General features: G+C 55.4%; 2 protein-coding genes across 10 annotated transcripts in view; one reads left to right on the forward strand and one right to left on the reverse strand.

Annotated features, from left to right (window-relative positions):
- The first annotated feature begins 5,381 nt into the window (after positions 1–5,381).
- On the forward strand, positions 5,382–7,832 carry CSF3 (colony stimulating factor 3). Of its 4 annotated transcripts, none has more exons than XM_025362568.1 (5): positions 5,382–5,535; positions 5,712–5,875; positions 6,256–6,363; positions 6,512–6,658; positions 6,801–7,832. In XM_025362568.1, the coding sequence occupies exons 1-5, from the start codon at positions 5,496–5,498 to the stop codon at positions 6,963–6,965; spliced, it is 624 nt and encodes a 207-aa protein (XP_025218353.1). In that variant the 5' UTR covers positions 5,382–5,495; the 3' UTR covers positions 6,966–7,832. The 4 variants fall into 4 exon arrangements, with proteins under 4 accessions (XP_025218353.1, XP_025218354.1, XP_025218355.1 ...); XM_025362569.1 differs by having other exon boundaries at positions 5,712–5,866; XM_025362570.1 differs by lacking the exon at positions 6,256–6,363.
- Positions 7,833–9,060: 1,228 nt separating this feature from the next.
- The window catches only part of MED24 (mediator complex subunit 24), a 40,899-nt gene continuing 34,183 nt past the window's right edge, over positions 9,061–15,776 (reverse strand). For all 6 annotated transcript variants that reach the window (XM_025360864.1, XM_025360869.1, XM_025360870.1 and 3 more), the window contains 7 exons: positions 13,038–13,302; positions 12,553–12,734; positions 12,327–12,417; positions 11,883–11,982; positions 10,222–10,302; positions 9,746–9,894; positions 9,061–9,609 (listed from right to left, as the gene is read on the reverse strand). In XM_025360864.1, coding sequence (XP_025216649.1) covers positions 9,493–9,609; positions 9,746–9,894; positions 10,222–10,302; positions 11,883–11,982; positions 12,327–12,417; positions 12,553–12,734; positions 13,038–13,302 — 985 coding nt within the window. In that variant the 3' untranslated portion in view covers positions 9,061–9,492. The remainder of the gene's footprint in view (positions 9,610–9,745; positions 9,895–10,221; positions 10,303–11,882; positions 11,983–12,326; positions 12,418–12,552; positions 12,735–13,037; positions 13,303–15,776) is intronic.

The following is a 15,776-nucleotide window of genomic DNA, read 5'->3' on the forward strand; positions in this document are numbered from 1 at the left end:
GGATAACTTGAGGCCAGTAGTTCAAGACCAGTCTGGGCAACACAGGGAGACCCTGTCTCTATGAAAAATCAAAAAATTATGGCCGGGCATGGTGGCTCATGCCTGTAATCTCTGCACTTTGGGACGTCAAGGCAGGTGGATCGCTTGAGGTCAGGAGTTCAAGACCAGCCTGGCCGATATGGTGAAACCCTAGCTCCACTAAAAATACAAAAATTAGCCAGGCATGGTGGCAGGCGCCTGTAATCCCAGTTACTCAGGAGGCTGAGGCAGGAGAATTGCTTGAACCCAGGAGGGAGAGGTTGCAGTGAGCTGAGATCACACCACTGAACTCCAGCCTAGGTGACACAGCCAGACTCCATCTCAAAAAAAAAAAAAAAAATTAGCCAGGCATGGTGGTGCACACCTGTACTCTCAGCTACTCAGGAGGCTGAGGTGGGAGGATCGCTTGAGCCTGGGCAGTCGAGGCTGCAGTGAGCCAAGATCATGCCACTGCACTCCAGCCTAGGCAACAGAGAGAGACCCTGTGTTTAAAAAAATAATAATAATACAGAAAAGAACAGCTCTGTATATGTCTCCTGGTACATATATACTATGTATATAGTTTGCAAACTCAGAGGTCCAGATAGTCAATTTTTTAGGTTTGTGGGCCATACAGTCTCTGTCACAACTACTCTCCCTTGTCTTTCTAGCACAAAAGCAGCTATAAACGATACATATGTGAATTTTTTATAGACATGGAGATTTGAATTTCATATGATTTTTACTTTTTTTTTTTTTTTTTTTTTTTGAGACGGAGTCTTGTTCCTTGCCCAGGCTGGAGTGCAATGGTGTGATCTCGGCTCACTGCAAGCTCCGCCTCCCGGGTTCACGCCATTCTCCTGCCTCAGCCTCCCGAGTAGCTGGGACTACAGGCGCCCGCCACCACGCCCGGCTAATTTTCTGTATTTTTAGTAGAGACCGGGTTTTACCATATTAGCCAGGATGGTCTCGATCTCCTGACCTCGTGATCCGCCCGCCTCGGCCTCCCAAAGTGCTGGGATTACAGGCGTGAGCCATTGCACCCGGCCGATTTTTACATTTTATAAAATCATCTTTTTAAAAAATTTCCCCTAACTGGCCGGGCGTCGTGGCTCAAGCCTGTAATCCCAGCACTTTGGGAGGCCGAGGCGGGCAGATCACAAGGTCAGGAGATCGAGACCATCCTGGCTAACACGGTGAAACCCTGTCTCTACTTAAAAAATACAAAAAACTAGCCAGGCAAGGTGGCGGGTGCCTGTAGTCCCAGCTACTCGGGAGGCTGAGGCAGTAGAATGGTGTGAACCCTGGAGGCGGAGCTTGCAGTGAGCAGAGATTGCGCCACTGCACTCCAGTCGGGGTGACAGAACGAGTCTCCGTCTCAAAAAAAAAAAAAAAAAATTTTCCCCTAACCATTTAAAAGTGTAAAAGCCGGCCGGGCGCCATGGCTCACACCTGTAATCCCAGCACTTTGGAAGGCTGAGGCGGGCAGACCACTTGAGATCAACAGTTCGAGACCAGCCTGGCCAACATGGCAAAACCCCATCTCTACTAAAAATAAAAAAATGAGCCGGGCATGGTGGTGCACACCTGTAATCCCAGCTACTTGGGAGGGAGGCTGAAGCAGAGAATCGCTTGAACCCAGGAGGTGGAGGTTGCAGTGAGCCAAGATCGTGTCACTGCACTCCAGCCTGGGCGACAGAGCAAGACTCGGTCTCAAAAAAACACAACAACAACAACAAAAATTGTAAAAGCCATTTCTAACTCAGTGTACATACTCAGGTCTGTGTACTCCTGCTCTGAGGCATACCTGAGAAGTAGAGTTGCTTGGTCACGGGGCATAGACATTTCCACCTTAACTAGACACTACCAAGTTGCCATCCAAGGAGGTTTTTTTTACAATCTACACTCCCCCCAGCAACAAATGAGAGTTACTCCAGATCCTTTACAAAGATGCACTAAGCCCAGTACCAGATGAAAACAGGAAGTGGGAGGGGAAGCTGCCAGCCACTTCTAAACATGAAGAAATACCTGGGAGAGCCTTCTGGATGCTGGAAGGATGACTAACGGGGGTCTTTGGAGCCTGCCCCCTGTCAGATCACTGTGGCTTCTGAGCCTCCAGTCCAGCTCAGTCCCATGTATCATGGCCGGTGGTAATGAGCCCTTGCTCTGTTTGGTCTTTATTCTCCCCTGTGTGGGGCTGAAGTCTGGATTGAGCTGTTATTCAAGAGGTACAGCTTTCTTGACAGGAAAGTAGTATCACACTAACAGCAGGGGCTTGAGAAGATGATCTAACTGCAAATCCTACCTGGTTCAGCCACCCGCTAGTTCTGTGATCTTGAACAAGTTTTTTCACTTCTCCGAGGCCCTCCCTTGGCTACAATCCACCAGTTGGTTGTACACCTGTAATCCTAGCACTTTGGGAGGTCAAGGTGGGTGGATGGCTTGAGCCCAGGAGTTTGAGACCAGCCTGGGCAACCTGGTGAAACCCTCTCTCTGCAAAAAAAAAAAAAAAAAAAAAAAATTAGCCGAGCGTGGTGGTCCGTGCCTGTGGTCCCAGCTACTCAGGAGGCTCAAGTGGGAGGATCACTGGAGCCCAGGAGGTGGAGACTGCGGTGAGCTGTGATTGCACTGCGGCACTCCAGGCTGGGGGACAGAGTGAGACCCTGTTTCCCCCCACAAATAAAATGGAAAAAAGTGTAATAAAACGTGCCTGACACAGTGGCTCATGACTGTAATCCCAGCACTTTGGGAGGCCGAAGCGGGCAGATCACCTAAGGTCAGGAGTTCAAGACCAGCCTGACCAACATGGAGAAATCCCATCTCTACTAAAAATGCAAAATTAGCCGGCTGTGGTGGCGGTGGTGACACATGCCTGTAATCCAAGCTACTCAGGAGGCTGAGGCAGGAGAATTGCTTGAACCCGGAGGCGGAGGTTGCAGTGAGCCGAGATCATGCCATTGTACTCCAGCCACTCCAGCCTGGGCAACAAGAGCCAAACTCTGTCTTAAAAAAAAAAAGTGCCTGACGTATAAGAGGTATGCGATGCAATAGTTGCCAGGCAACATGTTTAAGAATGTGGAGCTTCTGCCTTCCATGGTCCTGTTAAAAAACCTACCCTCGCCGGGCGCGGTGGCTCAAGCCTGTAATCCCAGCACTTTGGGAGGCCGAGACGGGCGGATCACGAGGTCAGGAGATCGAGACCATCCTGGCTAACATGGTGAAACCCCGTCTCTACTAAAAATACAAAAAACTAGCCGGGCGTGGTGGCGGGCGCCTGTAGTCCCAGCTACTCGGAGGCTGAGGCAGGAGAATGGCGTGAACCTGGGAGGCGGAGCTTGCAGTGAGCCGAGATCGCGCCACTGCACTCCAGCCTGGGTGACACAGCGCGAGACTCCGTCTCAAAAAAAAAAAAAAAAAAAAAAAAAAAAAAAAAAAAAAACCTACCCTCAAGGCCAGGGGCCATGGCTCATGCCTGTAATCCCAGCACTTTGGGAGGCTGAGGTGGGTGGATCACCTGAGGTCAGGAGTTTGAGATCAGCCTGACCAACATTGTGAAATCCCACCTCTACTAAAAATACAAAATTAGATGAGTATGGTGGTGCATGCCTGTAATCCCAGCTACTTGCGAGGCTGAGGCAGGAAAATCACTTGAACCGGGGAGGCAGAGGTTGTAGTGAGCCGAGATTGTGCCATTGCACTCCAGCCTGGGCAACGAGCAAAACTCAGTCTCAAAAAACCAAACAAACAACAAAAACAACAGCAACAAAATCCCACCCTCTACTCCCAGGGAGCTGGGCACTGAACTGGGCCCCATCACTGCAAGGTGCTGAGCCACGGAGCTGAGGCGGAGCTGCAGGACAGGGGACCAGATGACAGCGTGTGAGATCAGCAGGTGATGTCCCTGCCAGTGGTGACCACCAGGGGGCCCCCAAGCACCAGAGATGGCCCCACCTAGTCACCACGTCCACCATCCAGAGATGTCTGTTTCTTGGCAGGCTGAGGTAAATTAGGACAGAAAGTGACAGTCTTGGGTGTGGTCAGTCAGACTGTCCCAGGCAGGCCCCGTGGCCTGTAGAAAATGCTCAGGCCTAGGCCGGGCGCGGTGGCTCACGCCTGTAATCCCAGCACTTTGGGAGGCCGAGACGGGCGGATCACAAGGTCACCAGATCGAGACCATCCTGGCTAACACGGTGAAACCCTGTCTCTACTAAAAATACAAACAATTAGCCGGGTGTGGTGGCGGGCGCTACTCGGGAGGCTGAGGCAGGAGAATGGCGTGAACCCGGGAGGCAGAGCTTGCAGTGAGCCGAGATTGCACCACTGCACTCCAGCCTGGGCGACAGAGCAAGACTCCATCTGGAGACAAAAAAAAAATGAAAAAGAAAATGTTCAGGCCTAAGCCAGGGGCCCGGGCTGTAATTCTGTCGCTTACCATGACCTTGGGCAAAGCTACTTCCTTCCCTGGCACAGTTCACAGGGCTGGAACCAACTCCAAGGTCCCTTCCAGCGTGAATGTTGCATGGTTCTAGGATGAGAAGATGGGGACAGTTTCCCCTCTCTCAGCCCAACCCGTGTCCACTTCAAGGTGAATGGCCAGGGAAGTCACATGTCCCAACCCCCCAGTTCCAAAGCCCTTGGGGACCCTGCTGTCAGGGTCGCGCATGAGGAGGTGAAGGTCAGGTGAAAAAATCGCCTCGAAGGGTCTTGCCTCATTTGGGACGGACATCCGGTTTCCTCTGGGCTCTACCGGGATTCCAGGGGCTTAACTGAATGAGTCATGGGGTCAGGGGGGTTTCTGGGGGAGTTCCCAGCTAATCAGCTTGGGTCAGGACAGCCTGGAACTTTCGATGGTGCCTATCCAAGTGTGGGGTGGGCACTGCAGCCAAGACCCAATGTCCTTATCTCAGGTAGGGGCCCTCAGGAGGTCACCCAGACAGGCAGCCTCTGGAGAGTTTGGGGGTAGGAATGGGGGCAACCAGTTTCTTTCTCTCTTAGAATGTGGGGGCTCTGGGGACAGGCTTGAGAATCCCAAAGGAGAGGGGCAAAGACACTGCCCCCGCAAGTCTGCCAGAGCACAGGGAGACCCCACTCAGCCGCCACTTCCCCACAGGCTGCTGCCGCCTCCAGGCATCTACCAGCGGCTCAGCCTTTGTTCAGCTGTTCTGTTCAAACACCCTGGGGCCATTCAGGCCTGGGTGGGGCAGCGGGAGGAAGGGAGTTTGAGGGGGGCAAGGCGACGTCAAAGAAGTATCAGAGATTCCACAATTTCACAAAACTTTCGCAAACAGCTTTTTGTTCCAACCCCCCTGCATTGTCTTGGACACCAAATTTGCATAAATCCTGGGAAGTTATTACTAAGTCTTAGTCGTGGCCCCAGGTAATTTCCTCCCAGGCCTCCGTGGGGTTATGTATAAAGGCCCCCCTGGAGCTGGGCCCCAAAACAGCCCGGAGCCTGCAGCCCAGCCCCACCCAGACCCATGGCTGTACCTGCCGCCCAGAGCCCCATGAAGCTGATGGGTGAGTGTCTTGGCCCAGGATGGGAGAGCTGCCCGCCCTGGCATAGGAGGGAGGCTGGTGTGACAGAGGGGCTGGGGATCCCCGTTCTGGGAATGGGGATTAAAGGCACCCAGTGTCCCCGAGAGGGCCTCAGGTGATAGGGAACAGCATGTCTCCTGAGCCCGCTCTGTCCCCAGCCCTGCAGCTGCTGTTGTGGCACAGCGCACTCTGGACAGTGCAGGAAGCCACCCCCCTGGGCCCTGCCAGCTCCCTGCCCCAGAGCTTCCTGCTCAAGTGCTTAGAGCAAGTAAGGAAGATCCAGGGCGACGGTGCCGCGCTGCAGGAGAAGCTGGTGAGTGAGGCGGGCAAGAGGGCTGGGGAGGGAAGCCCAGTGGGGAGAGCTAAGGGGGATGGAACTGTGGGCCGACATCCTCAGGAAGGGATGTGGGAGAATATTAGGAGCGGTGGAGCTGGGGAAGGCTGGGAAGGGACTTGGGGAGGAGGACCTTGGTGGGGACAGTGCTCCGGAGGGCTGGCTGGGATGGGAGTGGAGGCATCACATTCAGGAGAAGGGGCAAGAGCCGCTGTGAGATCAGAGGGTGGGGGTGCAGGGCAGAGAGGAACTGAACAGCCTGGCAAGACATGGAGGGAGGGGAAAGACCAGAGAATCAGAGAGGACCAGGGAAGGAGGAGCGGCGACCTGGCCACGGCGAGTCTCACTCTGCATCCTTCCATCCCCAGTGTGCCACCTACAAGCTGTGCCACCCCGAGGAGCTGGTGCTGCTTAGACACTCTCTGGGCATCCCCTGGGCTCCCCTGAGCAGCTGCCCCAGCCAGGCCCTGCAGCTGGTGAGTGTCAGGAAAGGATAAGGCTGATGAGGAGGGGAAAGGAGAGGAGGGACACCCATGGGCTCCCCCAGGTCTCCAGGCTCCAAGCCGGGGGCCTGATGGGAGGGTCTCAGGCAGCACCCCCTAACTCTTCCGCTCTGTCTCCCAGACAGGCTGCTTGAGCCAACTCCATAGCGGCCTCTTCCTCTACCAGGGCCTCCTGCAGGCCCTGGAAGGGATCTCCCCTGAGTTGGGCCCCACCTTGGATACACTGCAGCTGGACGTTGCCGACTTTGCCACCACCATCTGGCAGCAGGTGAGCCTTGTTGGGCAGGGTGGCCAAGGTCATGCTGGCATTCTGGGCACCGCAGCCGGGCCTGTCAGCCCCCAGCATTTCCTCATTTGTAATAACACCCACTCAGCAGGGCCCAGCCACTGATCGCAGCTTTCCTTTACAGATGGAAGACCTGGGAATGGCCCCTGCCCTGCAGCCCACCCAGGGTGCCATGCCAGCCTTCACCTCTGCCTTCCAGCGCCGGGCGGGAGGCGTCCTGGTTGCCTCCCATCTGCAGCGCTTCCTGGAGCTAGCGTACCGCGTTCTACGCCACCTTGCCCAGTCCTGAGCCAAGCCCTCCCCATCCCATGTATTTATCTCTATTTAATATTTATGCCTATTTAAGCCTCATATTTAAAGACAGGGAAGAGCAGAACGAAGCCCTAGGCCTCTGTGTCCTTCCCTGCATTTCTGAGTTTCATTCTCCTGCCTGTAGCAGTGAGAAAAGCTCCTGTCCTCCCATCCCCTGGACTGGGAGGTAGATAGGTAAATACCAAGTATTTATTACTGTGACTGCTCCCCAGCCCTGGCTCTGCAGTGGGCACTGGGATGAGCCACAGTAAGCCCCTGGTCCCGAGGGTCCCCACCTGGGGCCCTTGGGAGTATCAGGTCTCCCACGTGGGAGACAAGAAATCCCTGTTTAATATTTAAACAGCAGTGTTCCCCATCTGGGTCCTTGCACCCCTCACTCTGGCCTCAGCCGACTGCACAGCGACCCCTCCATCCCTTTGGGTGTGAGGTCCCTGGACAAGCAGAGGCAGCCAGAGCTGGGAAGCATGGCCCTGGGGTCCCACGAACTTGCTGGGGAATCTCGTTTTTCTTCTTAAGACTTTTGGGACATGGTTTGACTCCCCGCATGAGGAACTCAGGCATCACCAACGTGTCTCCTGTTTTTCTGGGTGCCCTCGGGACACCTGCCCTGCCCCCACGAGGGTCAAGACTATGACTCTTTTTAGGGCTGGGCAGGTGCCTGGACATTTGCCTTGCTGGACGGGGACTGGGGATGTGGGAGGGAGCAGACAGGAGGAATGATGTCAGACGTGTGTGTGAAAGGAATCTCGACTGTCACCCTCCACCTCTTCACCCCCGACTCACCAGTGTCCCCTCCACTGTCGCATTGTAACCAAACTTCAGGATAATAAAGTGTTTGCCTCCAGTCATGTCCTTCCTCCTTCTTGAGTCCAGCTGGTGCCTGGTCAGGGGCTGGGGAGGTGGCTGAAGGGTGGGAGAGGCCTGAGGGAGGTCGGGGAGGAGGTCCAGGGAGAAGGGGGAAGGTTCTCAAGTTCGTCTGACATTCATTCCATTAGCACGTGTTTATCTGAGCACCCACTCTGTGCAGACGCTGGGCTAAGTGCTGGGGACACAGTAGGGAACAAGGCAGACGTGGAATAAGCAGCCACAGCCGCGCAAGGAAGACAGAGGCACTGGGACCATGGGAACCCGGAAAGGAGAGCACATGGGGTCCAGGTGGGCTTAACAGGCCAGACACAGTCAGACAAGATGAAGCCAGGGAGTGCTGAGCATCTGTACCAGGCTTGTCACTTACCATCTTCCATAAACTTGAGCCCATCCATCAAGTTGGAGTTTCTCTCCTCCTCAGGCTCGGTCTCTGCACTTGCCCCAGCTGGTCACTTCCTGCTTACAGCAGCCCCGTAAGCTGAAGAGCGCTAAGCTCACAGCACAGGAGGGTGTGGAGCTGTGGCAAGTACGGGGGCCAGCGACCACACTGCAGGTGTGAGGCCTGCCTGCAGCCAAAGACTCCTGTGTGGCTTTGGGGTACCCCCACCAGCCCCCAGTCCACTATCTGCCCAAGCCTTGTCCTCCTCAGCTCCTCGGTCCCTCCCACCTCCCCAGCCCGTGGCTCCTCGGAAAGCAGGGTCAGAAGTGTCCACTGCCAGCTCGGAGTCATCCATCTAGGGGCTCGGAGACGTGTGAGGCAGGCAAGGAAGGGTTAAAGAAAGGTCCGGCCCTCATCCCCCCCGCCTCCCATCCCCCAGTCCTTTTTTGGAGGCAACAGATCAAATCCCAGGCTAGTCAGAGTGTGGGTAGGGTTGGGCCAGGTTCGGGAGACAGCAGAGCAGGCCACCCTGCCCCAGCACTGTGGGGCCCTGAGCCAAAGCCTCTCCCCTTTCAGGGTACAGCTGGCTTTGCGGGAGGGGGCAGCAGGCCGGCCAACTTGGCTCCAAGGAAGGGAAGCTGCTTTCCCCTGGCCCTTCCTCAGCTGAGCAAGTCCACATAGGATCCTAAGCCCTGCCACCTCTGCACCTCTTCCTCCTCCTCCTCACCACAGCAGTGAGCTTTCCCCGGCCACAGCATAGGCAGTCCAGGGAGAGAGCACTGTGCCCCGCCCCGGGTGACACTGACACCAACAGCACCCACAGTCGCAAAGGGATCCACGAGGAGCTTTATTTACACATGAACAAAGGTAGATTTCCCTCACATATTACAAAATATACACACACACACACACACACACACACACACACACACACTCTGCGTCTAGAAAGTTCCTCAGAAGTAAGACTACCCCTGGGCTGGGGCGGGCGCACACAGGGGTGACCACTGGGCTTGTGGTCCAGGCTGCTCACACTCCTCAGGTGCTGGCAGACAGAGAAGAAATTTCAAAAGAGGAAACCAGGAGACATCCTGGAGGTCAGGCGTCAGAAGCGGGGAATTAGAAGCTGCCAGAGGCTCTTGCACCATGTGGAGCGGATGTGAGCCACGATGCCTCATCTTTCCTCACTGCTTCCCTTGGAGGCACCTGGGGCTGTGCCAGTCCCCAGCCCCCAGCCCCCACTGCGGCCATGCCAAGCCCCTCAGAGTGCAGCAATGGCTTTAGCAGCCACCTGGCGGCCCAGGGGCAGGCTGAGGTCCGTGATGGCCAGAACCACCTTGGGGCTGGACATGGCTGACACCTTCACCAGTTCCGACACCTGCCACAGACAGAGATGCTGCTTGCTGGATGGCTGGTGGTGGGCGTGCTGTCCCAGGGGAAGGAGGCCCCTCCCTGCTCCAAGGGCTGCGCCGAGGCCCCAGCACCAGTGGGAGAGCCAGGAAGGTGGTACTCACGGTGGTGAAGGGCATGAACTGCAGGACACTGCCGCGGCCACCCTGCTCCAGGCAGTCCACACACTCCTCCATGAACCACTGCACGAACTGGGTGTGGGGGCCAGCGGTGCGCGACCCCAGGATGGAGGAGATGAGCAGGAAGAGGTTGGCTGTGGAGAGTGACAGGAGGGAGTTCCATGAGAGGGGGTGAAGTCACACTCTGGGAGAAGGCGGGACTGAAAAGGGAAAAGAAATACATGCTGAGCATGTCCCCAAAACGGGGTGTCAGAGAGAGAAAATATAAAAGGCAACCGGGGAGGGGAGGGGGGGAACTAGACAGGAGCCTGGGAGCCAGGACAGCCAGCAATGAGGAGCACGGAGGGAGAAGGGAGGGGCGCCATGAGGTCCCTTCCAGCTGACAAGGTCGCCCAGCCTCCATGAGGAGAGGGACTCGTCCAGCTTAGCCCCAGGTTCAGCAGCACGGGTGGGGAACTTACCCAGGACTCGGTTCAGAGGGTCCCGCATGTTGACCGTGTGGAGCTGAGAGGCTGAGAGGGAGCTGCTCATGGACCGGTCTGCTGTGGGACAGAGCAGACGGAGCGCTGGGGAACAGCCTGCCAAGTGCAAAAGCGGCGCTCCCTGGGGATACCCCCACCCGACCTTCACCCATCGGAGGTAACTGGTACATGGAAAGCCCAGAGAAGACCCTGAGATCAAGAGCACAGAGGGAGGCTGGGTGCAGGGGCTCACACCTGTAATTCCAGCACTTTGGGAGGCCAAGGCAGGAGGACTGCTTAAGCCCAGGAGTTCAAGACCAACCTTGGCAACTAGCGAGACCCCATCTCTACAAAAAATACAAAAATTAGCTGGGCATGGTGCCAAAGCCTGTAGTCCCAGCTCCTTGCGGGGCTGAGGCAGACTGCTTGAGCCCAGGAGAACAAGGCTGCAGTGAGCCGAGATGGTGCCACTGCACTCCAGCATGAGCAACAGAGCAAAACCCTGTCTCAAAAAAACAGGCTGAGCGCGGGGGTTCATGCCTGTAATCCTAGCACTCTGGGAGGCCAAGGCGGGTAGATCACCTGAGTTCAGGAGTTCGAGACCAGCCTGACTAATATGGCGAAACTCCATCGCTACTAAAAATACAAAAATTAGCCGGGCGTTGTGGCAGGCGCCTGTAGTCCCAGCGACTCAGGAGGCTCAGACAGAAAAACTGCTTAACCCAGGAGGCGGAGGTTGCAGTGAGCCAAGATCACGTCACTGCACTCCCTCTGGGCAAGAAAGGGAGACTCCAACTCAAAAAACAACAACAAAAAAAGGCACAGAGGGGCCTCGGATACAGAGAGATCCCAACGGAGACGAGAGAAAAACTAATGTGTGGCGAGCACACAGCGCCAGGGGCCGATCTTGGTACTTCCTAGGCCACTTACTCCTCACAACACCCCATTTACAGATGAGGAGACCCAGATGGGGGCTGGCTCAGTCACTAAAGGTCACAGCCCTTGCAGCTGGAGCATTTTTCTTCTGATTAAGTGTATAATCGGTCCCCTAGTCCCTAAAAGCCTTCAGAGAAAAGTTTCAGGCTCAGGAGAAATCTCTGGAAACAGGAAAAATGCCACAGAAGGAGCCCTTTGCAGTAAGTTTGGCAGGGAGGAGAGGACAGTGAGAAGGATGCCCTCCAGGGAACAGAGGGGTGGGGGCATGTGCTCTTTAGGCAGGAAGGTGGGGAGTAGTCCCAAGTTCCAGCCCAGGCCTCTCCGGGCATGTTGGGGGAAGGAAGGAAGGTCAGAGCTGGTGAGTCAATGGCACAGGCTGTGCCTGAGGCGGTGAACTCACTTGGGTAGCTTGTCATCCCCTCAACCCTGGGTAAGGGAGGGGGCAGGAGGGTTGCAGGCGGGGGCGGGAGGGGGGCTCGGGGGAACAGCTGTGGGCTGGGCTGGACCTGGGCAGAGGAGCTTCAACCCTCAGGGAGTGAGAACAGCAACCTCTTCCCTAGGGGCAAGACACAGAGCACCCCCCTGGGGGCTAAAACAGCAGGTCCCTGCCACACCCTCTCTGACCAGCTGCAAAGATGCCTGCAGCTGGGGCAGCGGCAGAGTGGCAGCATCGGGGAGTGAATTCCCAGGAACGGGAGCGGCGTGCCGCCAGCCCACACACTCACTGGGGCTTGAAAGGATGTTGGCATCATCCTCATTGGAGCTCAGCAGTCGCATCAACTTCGAAGGCTGCACATCGTCCAGGGGGAAGAGGCTGATATAGTCCTAGAGGGTGTGAGAGTCACTGTTACACACTCCTAAACCCCCCCAGCTTCCAGCTGTCAGGGAAAAGAGCTGGAGCTCCGATTTGAGTGAGGTCAGCATGGCCAGCAGGGCCTCAGTCCCTCTCTGCTCAACCCCTCCCACAATCCTACAGACCCCTTGTGTCCATGGGCAGGTTGGGGCCACACAGATCACCCATGCAGATTCCTGACCAATCATGCCCGGGCACAGCTGCCCCAAGGGCAGGGGCCCCATCTGCTTCCCTTTGCCTGGGGAATCCTCAGGAAATGCTGAACAAACCAGTGAACAAGTGAAGCCGGCGGGGGCGGTGGGAGGTGGGGGCCTACCTCGATGTCTTCGCGGTGTCTCTTCTTTTGGCGGGTGGATGCCTGTCCTTTGTGGGAGGAGTAGGAACTGAGGGCACACCATACAGCCAGCCTGGCAAAGGGTTCCAGAAAAAGGGGGACAGTGAGAGGCGACCCGGAGCTTTCTGTGTCACCCCAGAGTGGCACTAGGTGAGGGGTGCCTGACCCTGGGTGGCAGGAGCAGGGCAAGCTCTGAAGAGAATCTTACTTGGCAAGAGCAGTGCCTGGGGGGTCCATGAGGCTGTGCCACTTGGAGGAGTCAGTGAGCAGGCCAGGCAAGATGTGGCCCAGCAGGACCAGGGTCACTTGCTGCATGTCCAGGCAGAAGATGGAGTAGAGCAGTTCCACTGCCCGCAGCGCGTGCTCCTTCCGCGTCTCCTTCAGCAGCTCCTAGTGCGCAGGAAGCGGGGCAGTTCAGGAGCCAGGGGCCTGGGATCTGGGGCTCTGACACCCTGCCACCCCAGCATGACTGTACAGGAAGGCCCGCAGAGGGGTTCCAGATGTTGCTCCGCCCCTCAGGCTGAATCCCAGTCTCTGGCCAGAGCTCCCCAAGGAGGCAACTCTGAGGCGAGGCATCCCGGGGAGGCCACCTGGTTCACGGCAGCCTCTTAAGGAAGCCTGGCAGACCAGGCCAGGTGTGGGGAGCCAGGGGACAGGACCGATGTCAGCCTACAGCCACTCCAGCCCAAATACCTTGATCAGGTTGTTGCAGAACCAGTAGACGCCGCCCATGTGCAGCAGAGTGTCGAAGATGTGGATGGAGCGGCTGTCCACCCAGCCCTTCTCCAGCACTTTGGCAAAGATGTCCGTCAGCACCTCCTTGATGGGCCGCTTGGGGGGCAGCAGGTTCCAGTAGGGCATCGTGTCCACCCCGGTGGAGGGAAATTTGATCTGCGTGGCTGTCTGCTGCAGCACGTCGGCACACATGCGCTCCAGGATCGAGTTCATGATCACCACCCTAGGAGAGGGCCGAGAGGACCTGAGGCTCAGGTGCCACTGTGGGGTGGGGAAGGAGAGGAGGGAACAGCCATGCCAGACTTTCCCCTGGACTTGGGTTACAGAAATCTCCCTGGGGCATTAACTCAGTTCTGCGCTGGGGGAGGGTACACCCCGGAGCGACCTGGCTCCGTCTCTGCTCCTGGCAGGTCTCTCACCTGGAGGACACAAAGCCTATCAACAGGGACTGGGCAGGGACTTTCCTCCCCCTGGCCATTCCAGCCAGATATTCACATTTTCTTTTATTCTCCAACTTCCCCCATCCCGCAGGCCTGGGCCCTGCCAACCTGCCACATAAACAAACGCAATCACTTCCTCCTGGGGTGAGTGCTTGGGGGTCCCCGCCCAGCCCTGGCCTCCTCCCAAAGTAAACTGTTCCTTCCAGGAGAGGTCCAAGGGCTGCCCCACAGGACTCTTCCCGGCCCCTGGTAGCTGGGCAGATAGAAGTGTATATCCAGGAATTTTCTCGTGGAAAGAGGCTTCGGAAGTGAATACCGACCCAGGCCGAGTGCTGACTGTTCCTGGAATGCAGGGTGGCTCTGGGAAAGTTGCTATGACTTTTAGAGCCAGTTTTCCCACCTGCACAATGGAGTCACAGACTTCCCACTACCCCTTACCCAGATAGGACTCAGGGTGCTTAGAATGGGTTACACCAGAATGAGTTCCCTATTTGGTAGGACAGGGGGGAGGTAGCGGGGAAATGCGGGAAGAAAGGAAAAAAGAAGGAAGCAAGGGGAACACGAGATGTGCTTTTCCAGACCCTCCAAACCTCATTCAGCTCAATGCTTCCCCTTCTCCCTATTAAGACATCCTCAGGCCCAGCACAGTGGCTCACACCAATAATCCCAGCACTTTGGGAGGCTGAGGCGGGCAGATCACCTGAGGTCGGGAGTTCAACACCAGCCTGGCCAAGATAGTGAAACCCCATCTCTACTAAAAATACAAAAATTAGCCGGGTGTGGTGGCGCATGCCTGTAATCCTGGCTACTCAGGAGGCTGAGGCAGGAGAATCTCTTGAATCCAGGAGGCGGAGGTTGCAGTAAGCCGAGATCAGGCCACAACACTCCAGCCTGGGCAACAGAGCGAAACGCCGTCTCAAAAATAAATAAATAAATAAACAAGCAAACAAATAAATAAATAAATAAAATAAAGACATCCTCAACGTTGCCATAAAGACATGGCAGCACCCAAAACATATTGGCTGGTAAACATCCCAGTTCACAGCAGCACTATTCACTATAGCCCAAAGGTGGAAGCAGGTGAACTGTCCACTGACAGAGGAGGGATCAAGATGTGGTATAGCCACACAACAGAGGTTTTGTTTTTATTTTTGTTTTGTTTTTTGAAATAGTCTCACTCTCTCACCCAGGCTGGAGTGCAGTGGCACAATCTCGGCTCACTGCAACCTCCACTTCTGGGTTCAAGTGATTCTCCTGTCTCAGCCTCCCAAGTAGCTGGGATTACAGGCGCCTGCCACCACTCCCTGTTCATTTTTGTATTTTTAGTAGAGACAAGGTTTCACCATGTTGGCCAGGCTGGCCTTAAACTCCTGACCTCAAGTGATCCACCCGCCTCAGCCTCCCAAAGTGCTAGGATTGCAGGCGTGAGCCACCACGCCTGGCCCACAACAGAGTATTATTCAGCCTTAAAAAGGAAGAATATCCTGTCACATGCTACTACATGGATGAGCTTTGAGGACATCACGCTGAGTGAAGTCAGTCAATTACGAAAAGGCAAGGACTGTATGATTCCAGTTAAATGAGGCATCTAAAAAGTAGTCAAATTCAGCAAGGCACGGTGAGTCACGCCTGTAATCCCAGCAGTTTGGGAGTCCCCAGTGAGAGGATCACTTGAGGCCTAGAGTTCAAGACCTGGCAATATAATGAGACCGTGTCTCTACAAAAAATAGAAAAATTAGCTGGCTGTGGGCCTGCAGTCCCAGCTACTTGGGAGGCTGAGGCGAGAGGATCACTTGAGCCCAGGAGTTTGAGGTTGCAGTGAGACTCACTCTGGGCTGGGCAAGAATAAGACCTTGTCTCAAAAAAAAAAAAAAAAAGTGTCAAGTAGTCAAATTCTTAGACACAGAAAGCAAAATGGTAGTTACTGGGAGCTGGAGGGAGGGGAAAATGGGAAGTTGTTGTTCAGCGGGTACAGAGTTTCAGAGATGTAAGAAGAAAGTTCTGAAGACCTGTTACACAACAGTGTGAATATACTTAACACTACTGAACAGCACACTTAAACAACATGGCTAAGATGGCAAATCTTATGTGTGTTTGACAATAAAAAAAGCAAACAACTTATTGGATGGGTGAATGAACTCAATGTAGCTGGTCACCAAGGAAGTCCTCCAAGCCCTTGAAGAGCCAGGGCAGGAAACTGTCCTAAGAGAGAACTGAGGGCGGGGGATGGCGTGTAAAATCTACAGACAGGTTCCTA

The sequence above is a fragment of the Theropithecus gelada genome, chromosome 16 (assembly GCF_003255815.1).
Source record: "Theropithecus gelada isolate Dixy chromosome 16, Tgel_1.0, whole genome shotgun sequence".
NCBI classification, from domain to species: Eukaryota; Metazoa; Chordata; class Mammalia; order Primates; family Cercopithecidae; genus Theropithecus; species Theropithecus gelada.

Bases quoted from the DNA above. Each gene is read 5' to 3' on its own strand.
- CSF3 (XM_025362568.1), top strand. From the start codon at position 5,496: ATGGCTGTACCTGCCGCCCAGAGCCCCATGAAGCTGATGG. The intron at 5,876-6,255 runs GCGGGCAAGAGG...TTCCATCCCCAG, and splicing joins AGGAGAAGCTGGTGAGTGAG to TGTGCCACCTACAAGCTGTG. The intron at 6,659-6,800 runs GTGAGCCTTGTT...TTTCCTTTACAG, and splicing joins CCACCACCATCTGGCAGCAG to ATGGAAGACCTGGGAATGGC.